This window comes from Lissotriton helveticus, chromosome 6, assembly GCF_964261635.1.
Source record: "Lissotriton helveticus chromosome 6, aLisHel1.1, whole genome shotgun sequence".
NCBI classification, from domain to species: domain Eukaryota; kingdom Metazoa; phylum Chordata; class Amphibia; order Caudata; family Salamandridae; genus Lissotriton; species Lissotriton helveticus.
Window position 1 is genome coordinate 1,362,480,618 of NC_136067.1, and position 12,381 is coordinate 1,362,492,998.

Genomic DNA, 12,381 nt, shown 5'->3' on the forward strand with positions numbered 1-12,381 from the left:
GTCTTCTTCAGGACTTAGGACGGGTGGAGTAGTGAAATAGCGCCTAAGGGCCCTTCGTGGATAGGACCCTGGAGGATATGCGGAATAATCACCCTTTGATTTGAGCCATCCGGCTTCTAGGAAGTTCAATTCCTGATGCTTGAAAATAGCGGGTCCCTGTACAAACTTCACCGCTGATCGTGTAGTTGAAAAACATACAGCCCATTAGAATCAGGGGCGCTCCTTAAAGTAGAGTACCAGCCGCAATGATTAAGTGATCTGGGTTCCGAATAATAGTTTTTAATGCAGTCAACACTGGGTTTGATTCCGTCTGTGCGCGGCAGAGATGCTCAACCAGCAGTTCAGAGAGAACTGGCGGTTGAGCATCTCTGAGGCAAGTAGTGTAGCCCACTCTTTTATGGGGGTAAAATGTGTATTCTTCTAAAGGTAAGGCACTAAATGTTAGCACCACATACCAGGCATGAATGGATGCCATACTGCTTTTGTTAATCTAAACCTAGGCTTGTTAGAAGCCAGCCATGAACCAAAATCTTAATTTTGCAGAACATTGACATGATATCTTGCTACAGGACAAACTCATTGGGATCTTATTTGCTCCTCTATGAATTATGCCTAGTCTTCTCAAAAGATATTGTTCCTATATATGTTAGCTGCACTTTCCATCACTCACCTGTACATAATTCACTTTCTCACGATTGCACTATATGTCACAATGCACGCACTTTATTTATATGTGCCGTTTGTTACTAAGTAATTTTTGATTCTTTGATTAATTTACATGTATCATAAACAGGGTATTTATGAATGGAAATAATTCATTGATTAAAAATATATTGTTACTCTGTTCTATTTGGTTTGGGATTTGCTATTTGACCATGCTATCATTTGATGATTGTCTAAAGTAATCTATGATCAATTAAGAAACTATCTTGGCAAGATGTATATGCATTTTGAAGTAATCAGTTTACATACCCGACAGAACCATTGTATATATTAAACTGTTCTGCCCAGGTTCTGAGGAATACTGGGTTACCCCATAGCGATTTATAACTTAACATAGACTAAGCCTCGTATCTGCTTTCTGTGTAGACTGTCCGATGTTTTGGCCCGTTGGAGTGGGGTCACATGCCTGATAGGAGGCGACTTTAACTCAGTGTTTGATGTCATGATAGACCGCTCATTTCCACCCCTGTCGCACACTACGGCCTTGTCCAGCACAAAGGCACTGGTCCCTGATCTGGCACACCCGTAATTCTTATGTGTGAACATATTCCTTTTACTCCCTAATGCATGACTTTCATGTTAGACTGGATCATATAGTAGCCTAGCCTTTGCTCCTCACCCTTATCGGGCAGACAGATTAACTGGGGCAGAAGCACAACGCCCATTGAACTCAAAGGCCTTCAGCCCCTCCTGTCGTGTGTTGCAGCCCGGGATGAGAGCACTTCCCGGGCACACACACAGCCGCACCCGAGTACTTCAAAGGTCTTTAAAAGACCTTTTGCATGTTAATGAGGCTTTGATGTTTTTCACCCCTTCTTAGAGCCCCTGCAGCTCCACTCTGCCTTTTGCGTGAAATATCAGCCCCCCCCAAATAATTTCTTAGAACACCCCAAATTTGCCGCTAGTTGCGCATCTGACCTGGGGCGCATACATTCTGATCATAATCCCCAGTACATGCAGCTAGTGTGGGAGGCAGGCCTGCCAGGCATCCCCACATGGCATCTTCAACCGGCAGGATTGGAGGACCCGCCATTCCGTGAATCCCTTGGAGCCGCCACGGCGGAAAATTTCAACTTCAATGATGGCTCAACAGGGAGCGCACCCCTTGAGTGGGATGCCTTTAAGGTGACCATCAGGGTGGCACTAACATGGAATATCCGTAAGCAGGTCGGGGATGTCATCAGCAAGATCGAGTGGGCGCTACTATATCTTCTGTATACACAGCACAAAATCCATGCGGAGATGACACAACATTACGCATCATTGTATGAGTCCACCATTCACAATGATCAGACTCGTTTGAACACCTTCCTTGATTCTGTGCGGCTACCTGCAATCACACCTGAGCAATGCACAGCACTTGCCCTTGCTGAGATCCGTGATGCCATTGCGGCATTGGCAACTGGCAAAACCCCTGGACCCCACGGACTGCCCGCTGAATACTATAAGACCTATGCTACAACCCTGGCTCGGCGACTACACACTCTGCACAACACAGCCCTAGAGGAGTCTCTCCCCCATAGCTGTGCGAAGCGTACCTGATCTTGCTGCCCAAGCCAGACAGTGATGCAAATGACTTGAGCTCTAATCACACTTTAGCCCTGCTGAACGCTGACTATAAGATATTGGCGAAGATACACACCATTGATTCTGTCTCTGGCCCCTGCTGACCAAAACAGATTTGTGCCTGCCTGCAACACTTCCTTAAACTTACAAAAACATTTCAGGGTAGCCACACACTCGGTGACCCCACTCGGGATGCTTAATACTGGATGTTGACCTTTGATTGGAATGGAAATTCCTATTAACGGTGTTCCCGCAATATGGTCTAAGAGGAGAGTTTGTCAGCATCGTTAGGCAACTGTATAGAGAGCAGACAGTGCAAATATGAATGTCCCCTTATATCTCTGATTGGTCTGGGTGGGCCAGGGAACCCGTCAGGGATGCTCATTGTTCCCGCTGCTTTTCTCTTTGGCCATAGAGCCCCTAGCGGAGGCCACCCAAGAGCGGGGTGCAGACTGGGGCATCCCTCTGGGAGACAGCATGCTTGTAATTTTGCTGTACATGGACGACCTCCTCTTGTACGTGAAAGACGTCAGATTGCTTCCTCTCTTTCTGGTGCAAACGCTAGGGGAATTTGCTGCCCTGTCGGGACTGCGGGTGAACAGATTGTAATTATGTCTGTATTCCTTTGATCATACATGCCCAGGCCCAGCTTATGCGCTAAATGGAACCCCCAGCGTGTGGCAAATGGATAACTTTTGCTATCAAGGCATAAGGATACATCACCAGCATGTGGACTATTGGAGGGAAGTCTTAGCAGAGCAATGATATCCAATCGCTCTCATAAGTCTTTTTGGAAGACCCTTCCGCTGTCAGTCATGGGTCGCATGGCCCTAGTTAAAATGGTAGTGCTGTTGAGGCTCCAATACTACATTACCAATTTGCCCCTCTATATCCCACCTCCCTTTTTCCACACCCTTGAAGGCACCATCAGAGACTTTCTCTGGGGTAGCTCCTGCTGCCGATTAGTCATCAAAAAGCTCTATCTGCCGACACAACAAGGGGGCTTGGCAGTACCTAATATGGAACAATACTATCTTCCTGCGCAGATTTAGTGGGTGGCCAGATGGATGGTTGGACTTCAGCTAACTGACACAGCAGCCATTTTGCCGCCCTGGTAACTCTCTGCCCTGCTCTCCCTATTTCATCCTTGCGCAAAGGCAAAATCTCCGAAGCCACTACTGCTTAATACTGCACACCAATGCTATCGTAGGTGCTTATATAGAACACAGCACTTAACACTGTATGCAGCTGCACTGCCTCTACAGGGTACTCCCAAGAGCTGCGTGGTTACCACATCAGCCGAGCAGAAGTGTGCCAATGGTGGGAGGTGAGGATACACTACGTGGGTGAGCGCTACTGGGAGGCACATTAGCATTGTATGTCACACTGGTTGAAGAGGAGAGGGCGGACTGAACCTAGGCCAATTCTTACTACATCGCTCACTCCTAGCAGCCCTGAGTAACCAATGAGGAGACATGACAAATGAGCCTCTAACACATTTGACAATTCAATACTTGATCATCATGGGATGTGTAAGGATCCGGTAGCAGTTTCCGCAGGAGTGCTAGGAGCCGACGAGAAACCCAACCCTTCCCCCCTACACCGCCTGTGTCTATCAAACACTAGAACACAAGGGTGATATGGAGGGAAAGGAGGGAACAAAACAAGGAAAGATGGGGGAAACAAAACACTGGACTCTTCGGACACTTCTCTTCTTTGTAGTGGAAGATGAAGTTAAAAGGAATAGTAGGTAAATATAACAACAGTCAACTCACAAGCCCCCAATGTATATACATAAACCACCTTTACCTGATAACACAATGGTGTGACAAGGAAAGCAAATAGAATATCCTCTGGAAATATAAGTATAATCGTGGAGTAGATTGGTATGCAGTATGGCCTATTTTGAGGGGTATGAAATGTTACCTCTGAGTATAACACAATTAAGTACTTAAGTGAGGGTATATCGTATCACTTCTTACCCAACTAGAACCACAGCCACGCTAAGGCGTCTTGAATAGTAAAAGGTCTGGATCACAGAAGTAGCTGCATGAAAGGTATTAAGTGCATACATAAACATTACATACTCCTGACAAGAACACTATGTAAATGTAGTGCGCTACAAGCGCTTTACCGGTTCTTCTTGTCCCTGCACTGTGACGATTGCCAGCATCCGGGAAGTACAGTGGACGAACAAAAAGGGAAAAAATAAAGGGAAGGAGGAAACTCGCCAGGCGGACCACAAATCTCTGGATGCCACGTAAACTGCCCGCACCTCTGCCCCAGCAAATACCGGCCGTTTGACGGGACCGTAGTCCGGCCCAATGACGAGTCCGCTAGAAGCAGGGTGCAGAAAGTCTCTATGGCACAGAGGTAAGACAGCCGGCACTGAGCGAGGGGAGGTAGGGATAGTAGCACCCACGTAATAAAAGGTATGTGGATCTACCGAGCTAATGGAGAGCTCTTCCGCAATACCAATGAACCACCAGAAAAACAATGACTCGGTGCGAGGTATTCTGTAAATGAAGAGCCTCGAAAAGAATAGGAAGAGCCGCTAAGGTTTTCAGGCGACAGATAGGTCTACAAAACCTTAGAGCCAAGACTGGAACAAACATCAACCGAACAGCACTTGGAAAATGCCGTATCTCAGATCAAGGAATAGATTCCCATAACAAACATGGACGAGTAACAGGAAAAGGCCAAGCGGAATTGACTAGCCGTAAGAGCGAGAAACTAGAGTGCAAAGCGCTGAGGGTTGGGGAGATCGAGCTTAAGTTCCGGCTCAAACCCCTTGCGCATGCGCATTACGGTGAGACCATCTTGGATTGGTCTCGTCAGTTCGGCGTTCTGTTCCACGGATGATTGGCAGGCGTGACAGGATGGGGCAAACACCTCACAAAGTGGTTTGCTGCCTCCCTTAGACAACAAACTGCAGTGACGTTATGGCCTTGGAGGCAGCATTGAGAAGAGGACTTACACCGCCCTTTCATAGATATGGAGTGGGAAAGCCCAGTCTGTGTTCCTAGAAATATGCGCTTCTGCCTAATACAATAATTTATTACGCAGAGAGAGTATCTCACCCCGGCTAAAAAAACAAATACTTTAACCGCACAGATGCCATCTGCCCACGCTGTCGCCCCACAGATGCGGATCTGTTACATATGTTGTGGAACTGCATGCTCTTTTGTGGGTACTGCAGATCAGATACAGACGTTCTGTCCCGCTGCATGGAGCGCTCAGTTCCCCTTACGTGGGAGACATGTATACTACATTTGTATCGTAGATGCAAATGCCAGAGGGAGACTTCTCGTTTTATCGACCTTGGATTGATAATGTCAAAGCGACTGATCATTAAAAGCTGTAAATCCCCTGACGCCCCCCCAGGCATTGGTTTGGAAGCGCTCTCAGCAAATATGGACTAAAGCTGAGTGCTTAGCACTACACAGGGAAGATACATTGGGCCTCCGCAAAATCCCAATCGTAGCAAGTTAGGACACCATCCTACACGACCTACAGAATGAGTGCCGTACTGCTGTAGACACGCTAACTCACAACGATGTAACCAGGCCAGAGTTAGAAACAGTGCATTACTCTCCACCCCCTAGCTTGCAATTCCCATAATGGAGATACCGTACTGGGATGTTCTTCGAGGTCACAGTCGCTGCTGCTTGTAGCTGGCCGTGATGTAAACAAAAATCTGCTATGTACAGTGTAATTACTATATGTATTGATGCAAATGCAATTAGATCAAATCTGTGAAGTTGTAGTCCTGCAGGATACATTTGAATAGAATGTTCCAAGGAGTGTGTAAACAAAAATGTGATTGTCTACTTTGTTAATACATAAATAAAGACAGATTTAAACAAAAAAATAAATGGCTATTGTTACAGAGAAGAGAGTTGATAACAGAAACATCAATGCAGTAAATTCACTCTTTTTTTCTTAAAATACTTGCCTGGTTGCTCACTTTTGTGCGTGGCAGCTATAGGGAAGCACACTGAGCAGATCCAATTGCAGTTCGCGTGTGCTAGAGCAGAGCAGACCAGGTGTGTCCCCATCAATCCACAGTAATGGCAAAGCACAATGTTCCACTTGCTGTGTGGGAGAAGAAAAGATAACATGAGTGACTGTTTAGGATGCTATCAACCATTTTCAGATAGTGGTTGGCCTTTTCTGGATTGTCTACTAGCAATGAGTGTTTTAACTTTTTATTTTCGGATTTCAAATATCTTAGCATATGGCAGCCTTGCTCGATTTCACACTACCATCTTTAGTCAGGCAACGTTTACTGTCCCTAAAAATTCTCTAGTTAAGGCTAAACTTGGCATTGGCAGATGTGGCACAAGCGGGGAGCTTCCATATCCATGAAAACAGGGGTCAAAAGGGGGCTACAGTGTTGCACCTCTTTCGGATTTGTTGGACTGTCCAATGGAAAAAATATTTTTGAAAATGTTACTTTCTATATTTGAATATGTGTTTCAAGGGTTACATTACTGTGAAAGGAGGTCTGTCACTCTGTCACAAGGATGGTGTCATCAGTGATGTCACTGACCATGTCATGAGTGATGTAATATGTGACGTCATCAGCAGTGCATTGCACGCGCAAGTTATAGTGAGTCCAACTAACTATAACGTGGGAATTTCAATGGTTTTATGCGAGTAAAATTTCCAGCTAACTATAACTGGTGTAAAACCTATGGTTTTTTCAGTGAATTTAATAGGTTTTTTAAATGCTAATTCCTAACTATAACTGGTGTGAAACCTATGGTTCTTTCAGTGAATTTCAATGGTTTTTTAATAGCAAATCTCTATAGGTATGAAAAGTAATATTTTTTATAATGAATTTTATATTGTATAATTATGTAATTTTTGTTTTATTTTTAAAAAATAAAATAAAAATAATTTTTTGCCCTGGGGCGCTCCCGGGGCGCGTACTGGTAAACGCACGGGTAAGCGCAATGTTACGGCGCGCCCTGGGGCGCGTAACGGGGAGCGTCCCGTTAGCGCTATTGCCGCGATCGAAAAAACCACATCGTGACGCGTCACGTAAGCGTGACGTATCGCGCTGCCGCGCAATGTGTCTTATGACGCGCTTCGTAAACGCACCTGGAAGCGCTCCGCGGCGCGGCGCGGCCCGGTGCGCGTAGCGTAAGCGCGCCGGAGCGCGTAACGTAAGTGCACCGGGTCATGTGTCAGGTCATGTGACCTGAAAATAACACTTTTCATTGGTTCTCATCATTTTTTTTCTCCAAATGATGAAAGCCCCCTCCTTTTTCCTCATTCTAACTTTCTTTATTGAGAGAGCAAGAGCTATTTTTGATCACTGCAATGGCATCACTTGTAGCTGCAGCTGGTGCACCCCCACCACCACCACCACCACCAAGAAAAGAAGGTCCACCACCACAGTTCCTTGGAGGAGAAGAAGAAGAAGAGGAATAAGAGGAGGAGGAGCAACAATCAAGGCACTTCCTGCCTGAACAACCAAGGCAAAGGCACGTTAAAGTGCACTATGTTTGGCAATTCTTTTCCATCCCTGAAGGCCAAAAAAAGGTGAACGCCCCCAAAGTCACCTGTCTAATTTGTGGCTCAGTCCTCTCCAGGGGCAACCCCCTAAAGAAATATTCATTTGGTAATTTTACCATGATCCGCCACATGGAGAGGTTTCATCCAAATAACTTAGCCCACGCTGAACTACAGGAACTTCAGAACAACCTACCCCCTGTGGCCAGCACCTCCTCTACTGAAAACTCACATTCTGGTCCTGAAGCACGCCAAATGGTGCCAAATATACAACCAAAATTTGGCACCATAAAACATGTTTGCATTTTCTGTGGCAAAACATTATGTTATGGTGAACTTAGTGTCACCTTAATAAATTATGCTGTGGACAACCACCAATGCAACAAGAAAAGGAAGCACTAATTCTTTTCTTTTTTTTGCTCCTGTTGAGCCATTTCCACTTCCCTGTTTTTTGTTTGTTCCCTTAAAAAACACAAAAAAATATAAAATTGTTCAAAAATACAAAAAAAAAAATGTTCAGTAAAATAATAAAAAAATATAAAACAACAAAAACAATAAAAAAAAGTTCTTTTCAGAACTAACTCACATTTATAAAATTAAACCTATACTTTTAAAGGATCTCTGTCAATTTTTTGTCCTTAGGGTACGCGTACCGGGGCGCGCCCCCCCAAAAAAAGAAAAAAAAAATTAAAATTTCACCAAAGTACGCTCCATGGTACGCTCCTCGGTGCGCGTACCGGGCGCTCCTTCCGCGAAAATCGGAAAAAAATTAATTTTTTTTTTTTACCCGAGGGACCCTTTTATGGCCCCCACATCAAACCTAGAAATAAATAAATACATATATATATATATATATATATATATATTCACTGAAAAAACCATAGGTTATAGACCATATATAAGGGTCGATTAGGATGGCGGACGGAAATGGGTACTGTCCGCCATGGTGGGGGAAATTTTACTCCCGGCTGCGCCGCGGAGATTCCGCGGTTGGGATTAGAATAATCATGTCACGAAACTCCGACCGCGGCGGACGGATCATAACCAACACCGTCCGCGGTGGACGGAACACATCCAACTCCGTCCGCGGCGGACGGAGTCCAATGAACAACCACTGCCGCGGACGGAAATGACCGCGGAAAATAACACATGTACCGCCATACCTGTGAATACTCCGTGGCCGCAATTAGGATAAATCCGCCCGTACCACGGATCTCACAGCCATCCACGTCCGCGGCGGAAAGAATGCTACGATAACCACAGCATCACTGCGGAAGGCCAACACGCACAACATCCCTAGCGGCAAACAAATGTTAGAAAGTGTACCGCAAGTCCAAAGCAAACATACGAACATTGTCAAGGCCCCCCCCCCCCAACACCAAGCACAAGCCACCATGACACGACCCAATTATCCAATAATGCACACTAGTCAACACGCCCACCTACCACCTGACTGCCAACAACCATTGAGACACGACTATAAAATGACACCCACACGCTACCACAATCCTTTGCATCACAGCATTGCTGCCAGCAAGAGGCCCAATTCGAGATACTGCAAACTCACATAGAAGACACCCACCCACCACCCTACCACACCCACCACACAAACACCCACCACACAAATCCTACACATCACACACCACACACCTGCACCCCCCAACTCACTCAACTCACACACTGAGCACCACACACCATGGCACCCAAAAAAAAAACTAAATTCACGGAGACAGAGTTGAGGGTAATGGTAGATGAAATAATCCGTGTTGAGCCCCACATCTTCGGGGCCCAAGTCCAGCAGACGTCCGTGGCGCAAAAGAACCACATGTGGGACAGGATCGTCACTCGGGTGAATGCGTCGGGGACTGTGCCGAGGACGAAGCATGACATTCAGAGGCGGTGGCATGACCTGAAGACCAGGGTCAAGGGCATCCGAGCTAAAAACTTTGCTAGAGCCAATCATACTGGCGGTGGCACACCCCCGGAGCCCATACCCTACACGATTGGGAGGAGAAGGTGCTGGTGATACTACACCCAGAGAGCCTAGACGGACTTGACGAAGGAGAAGAGACTGGTGAGTACAAACCAAGCACCACGATCAGCACGACACGGTCAGGCTCACACAACTGAGAATAAACATCTCCTACGCCCCAACCCATGCACGTTGGACACCAACTCACTAACATGTCCATGGCTCCCAACAGGCCCCCATGTTCACGGGGAGGGTGGTGGTGGTGGTGGTGGAGGGTGTGTGGGGTGTGTGAGAGGCCCAAACTACAACTCCCAACAGGCCCCCATGTTCACGGGGAGGGTGGTGGTGGTGGTGGTGGAGGGTGTGTGGGGCGTGTGAGAGGCCCAAACTACAACTCCCAACAGGCCCCCATGTTCACGGGGAGGGTGGTGGTGGTGGTGGTGGAGGGTGTGTGGGGCGTGTGAGAGGCCCAAACTACAACTCCCAACAGGCCCCCATGTTCACGGGGAGGGTGGTGGTGGTGGAGGGTGTGTGGGGTGTGTGAGAGGCCCAAACTACAACTCCCAACAGGCCCCCATGTTCACGGGGAGGGTGGTGGTGGAGGGTGTGTGGGGCGTGTGAGAGGCCCAAACTACAACTCCCAACAGGCCCCCATGTTCACGGGGAGGGTGGTGGTGGTGGTGGTGGAGGGTGTGTGGGGCGTGTGAGAGGCCCAAACTACAACTCCCAACAGGCCCTCATGTTCACGGGGAGGGTGGTGGTGGTGGAGGGTGTGTGGGGCGTGTGAGAGGCCCAAACTACAACTCCCAACAGGCCCCCATGTTCACGGGGAGGGTGGTGGTGGTGGTGGTGGAGGGTGTGTGGGGCGTGTGAGAGGCCCAAACTACAACTCCCAACAGGCCCCCATGTTCACGGGGAGGGTGGTGGTGGTGGTGGTGGAGGGTGTGTGGGGCGTGTGAGTGGCCCAAACTACAACTCCCAACAGGCCCCCATGTTCACGGGGAGGGTGGTGGTGGTGGTGGTGGAGGGTGTGTGGGGCGTGTGAGAGGCCCAAACTACAACTCCCAACAGGCCCCCATGTTCATGGGGAGGGTGGTGGTGGTGGAGGGTGGGGTGTGTGCGACAGGAAACAGAAATGTCTACAAATCTATATAACCATGTAATGTCCACATTACTGACCAGCTCTATCTTGTCCCTCAGGTGATCATCAACTGACTGGGGAAACCAGTACCCGGCCGCCAGCCTCGCCTCCCACACCTACAGGACTCTCTGGTGACGAGGACACAGGCAGCTCCGGTGCGGAGGATGGAGCGGGACCAAGCACGCAGCCAGGGCCATCTGGCTCACAGGGACTCCCGGGACCGACCAACGTCGCATATGTGACTCCAGCGACACCTGTCTCTGTGATCTGCACAGTCCCCACCACCACCAGTACCACCAGTACCACCAGTACCACCAGCACCACGACTCCTGCCGGTGCCACCCAGCATAACCCAGCGCACGACGCTGGTCCATCGGCCTCACACACAGGCAGGGTGAGTGGGCCACAAACACAGGCAACGGGACATCAGCCAATCAGGCGAGCCACACACCGCCGTGCAGAGGAAGGACAGCTACCCCATCCAGTGGCACAGTCCCTACAAGCCCTTGCCAGGTGCCAGACGACCTGTCCCAGGCAAACGCAGATCGTGCACACCAGGACTCAGTGGACAACACCAACGTCCAGCGCGAAATCTGTGGCATCCTTGGCCAGATGTTGCAGATCATGGGCCAGCAGGCAACGATGTGGAGGGAATGGGTTGGCCGGAACAACCCCCCCCCCCTCCACCAAGTGTCGTAGCGCCACCGCCACCGTCGCCTCCACCACCACCTCCGCCTCCCCCGCCACCGTCACCTCCGCCTCCACCGCCGCCACCACCACCTGTGCCCCTGGCGACGGATGTGGCCCATCAACAACCTGCCCTCCCAGCTGACTCTGTTCCACCTCAGAGACGGAGGGGCCGGCCGAGGCAGGAAGTGGCTGAGAGCAGTGTTGGAGCGCCATCCACACGCTCCAAGAGGGGACGACCATGACAATGTCACTGCCTGTGCCAGACATTCACCCAGCTAAGTATCCTGTCCCACAGACAATCATTCCCACTGGTCTGCTGGACTACCCTGACACCCCCCAATGTGGTGTCAGCACGGACATTTCATCTGCCATTACCTTCAACTCCAACTCCCTCCACCCCACTTACTTGTAAATATTCACCAGCACAGAAGCACAACCTGTAAATAAATTGCACTTACTCACACAATGATATTTTGCCTCCATGTTTATTCACATGATTGCCTTCAGAAACAGACGTAAACAGGTTCAGGGATCACAGTCGTACATGATCATGGCGCTGCGGGAGTGACCTAGAGAAAATCAGAGACAGCAAACACACGTCAGGAAACAGATTCACACACATCACAACACAATGCACAGCAACATTACACAAACGACAACCATCACAAAAGCATGGGATGAGAGCACACACATCATGGAGACTTGTATGCTCAAAGACATGAAGACACACATATGCAACCATCACAAACAACACACAGCTGATTAACCC

At 48.5% G+C, this 12,381-nt stretch overlaps 1 protein-coding gene across 11 annotated transcripts in view; it reads right to left on the reverse strand.

Moving 5' to 3' along the window:
* The window catches only part of LOC144763479 (E3 ubiquitin-protein ligase PHF7-like), a 1,848,469-nt gene that overhangs the window by 230,783 nt on the left and 1,605,305 nt on the right, over positions 1–12,381 (reverse strand). For 10 of the 11 annotated variants that reach the window (XM_078649099.1, XM_078649102.1, XM_078649103.1 and 7 more), the window contains one exon: positions 6,245–6,384. In XM_078649099.1, coding sequence (XP_078505225.1) covers positions 6,245–6,384 — 140 coding nt within the window. The remainder of the gene's footprint in view (positions 1–6,244; positions 6,385–12,381) is intronic. The other variant, XM_078649109.1, reaches the window with a different exon arrangement.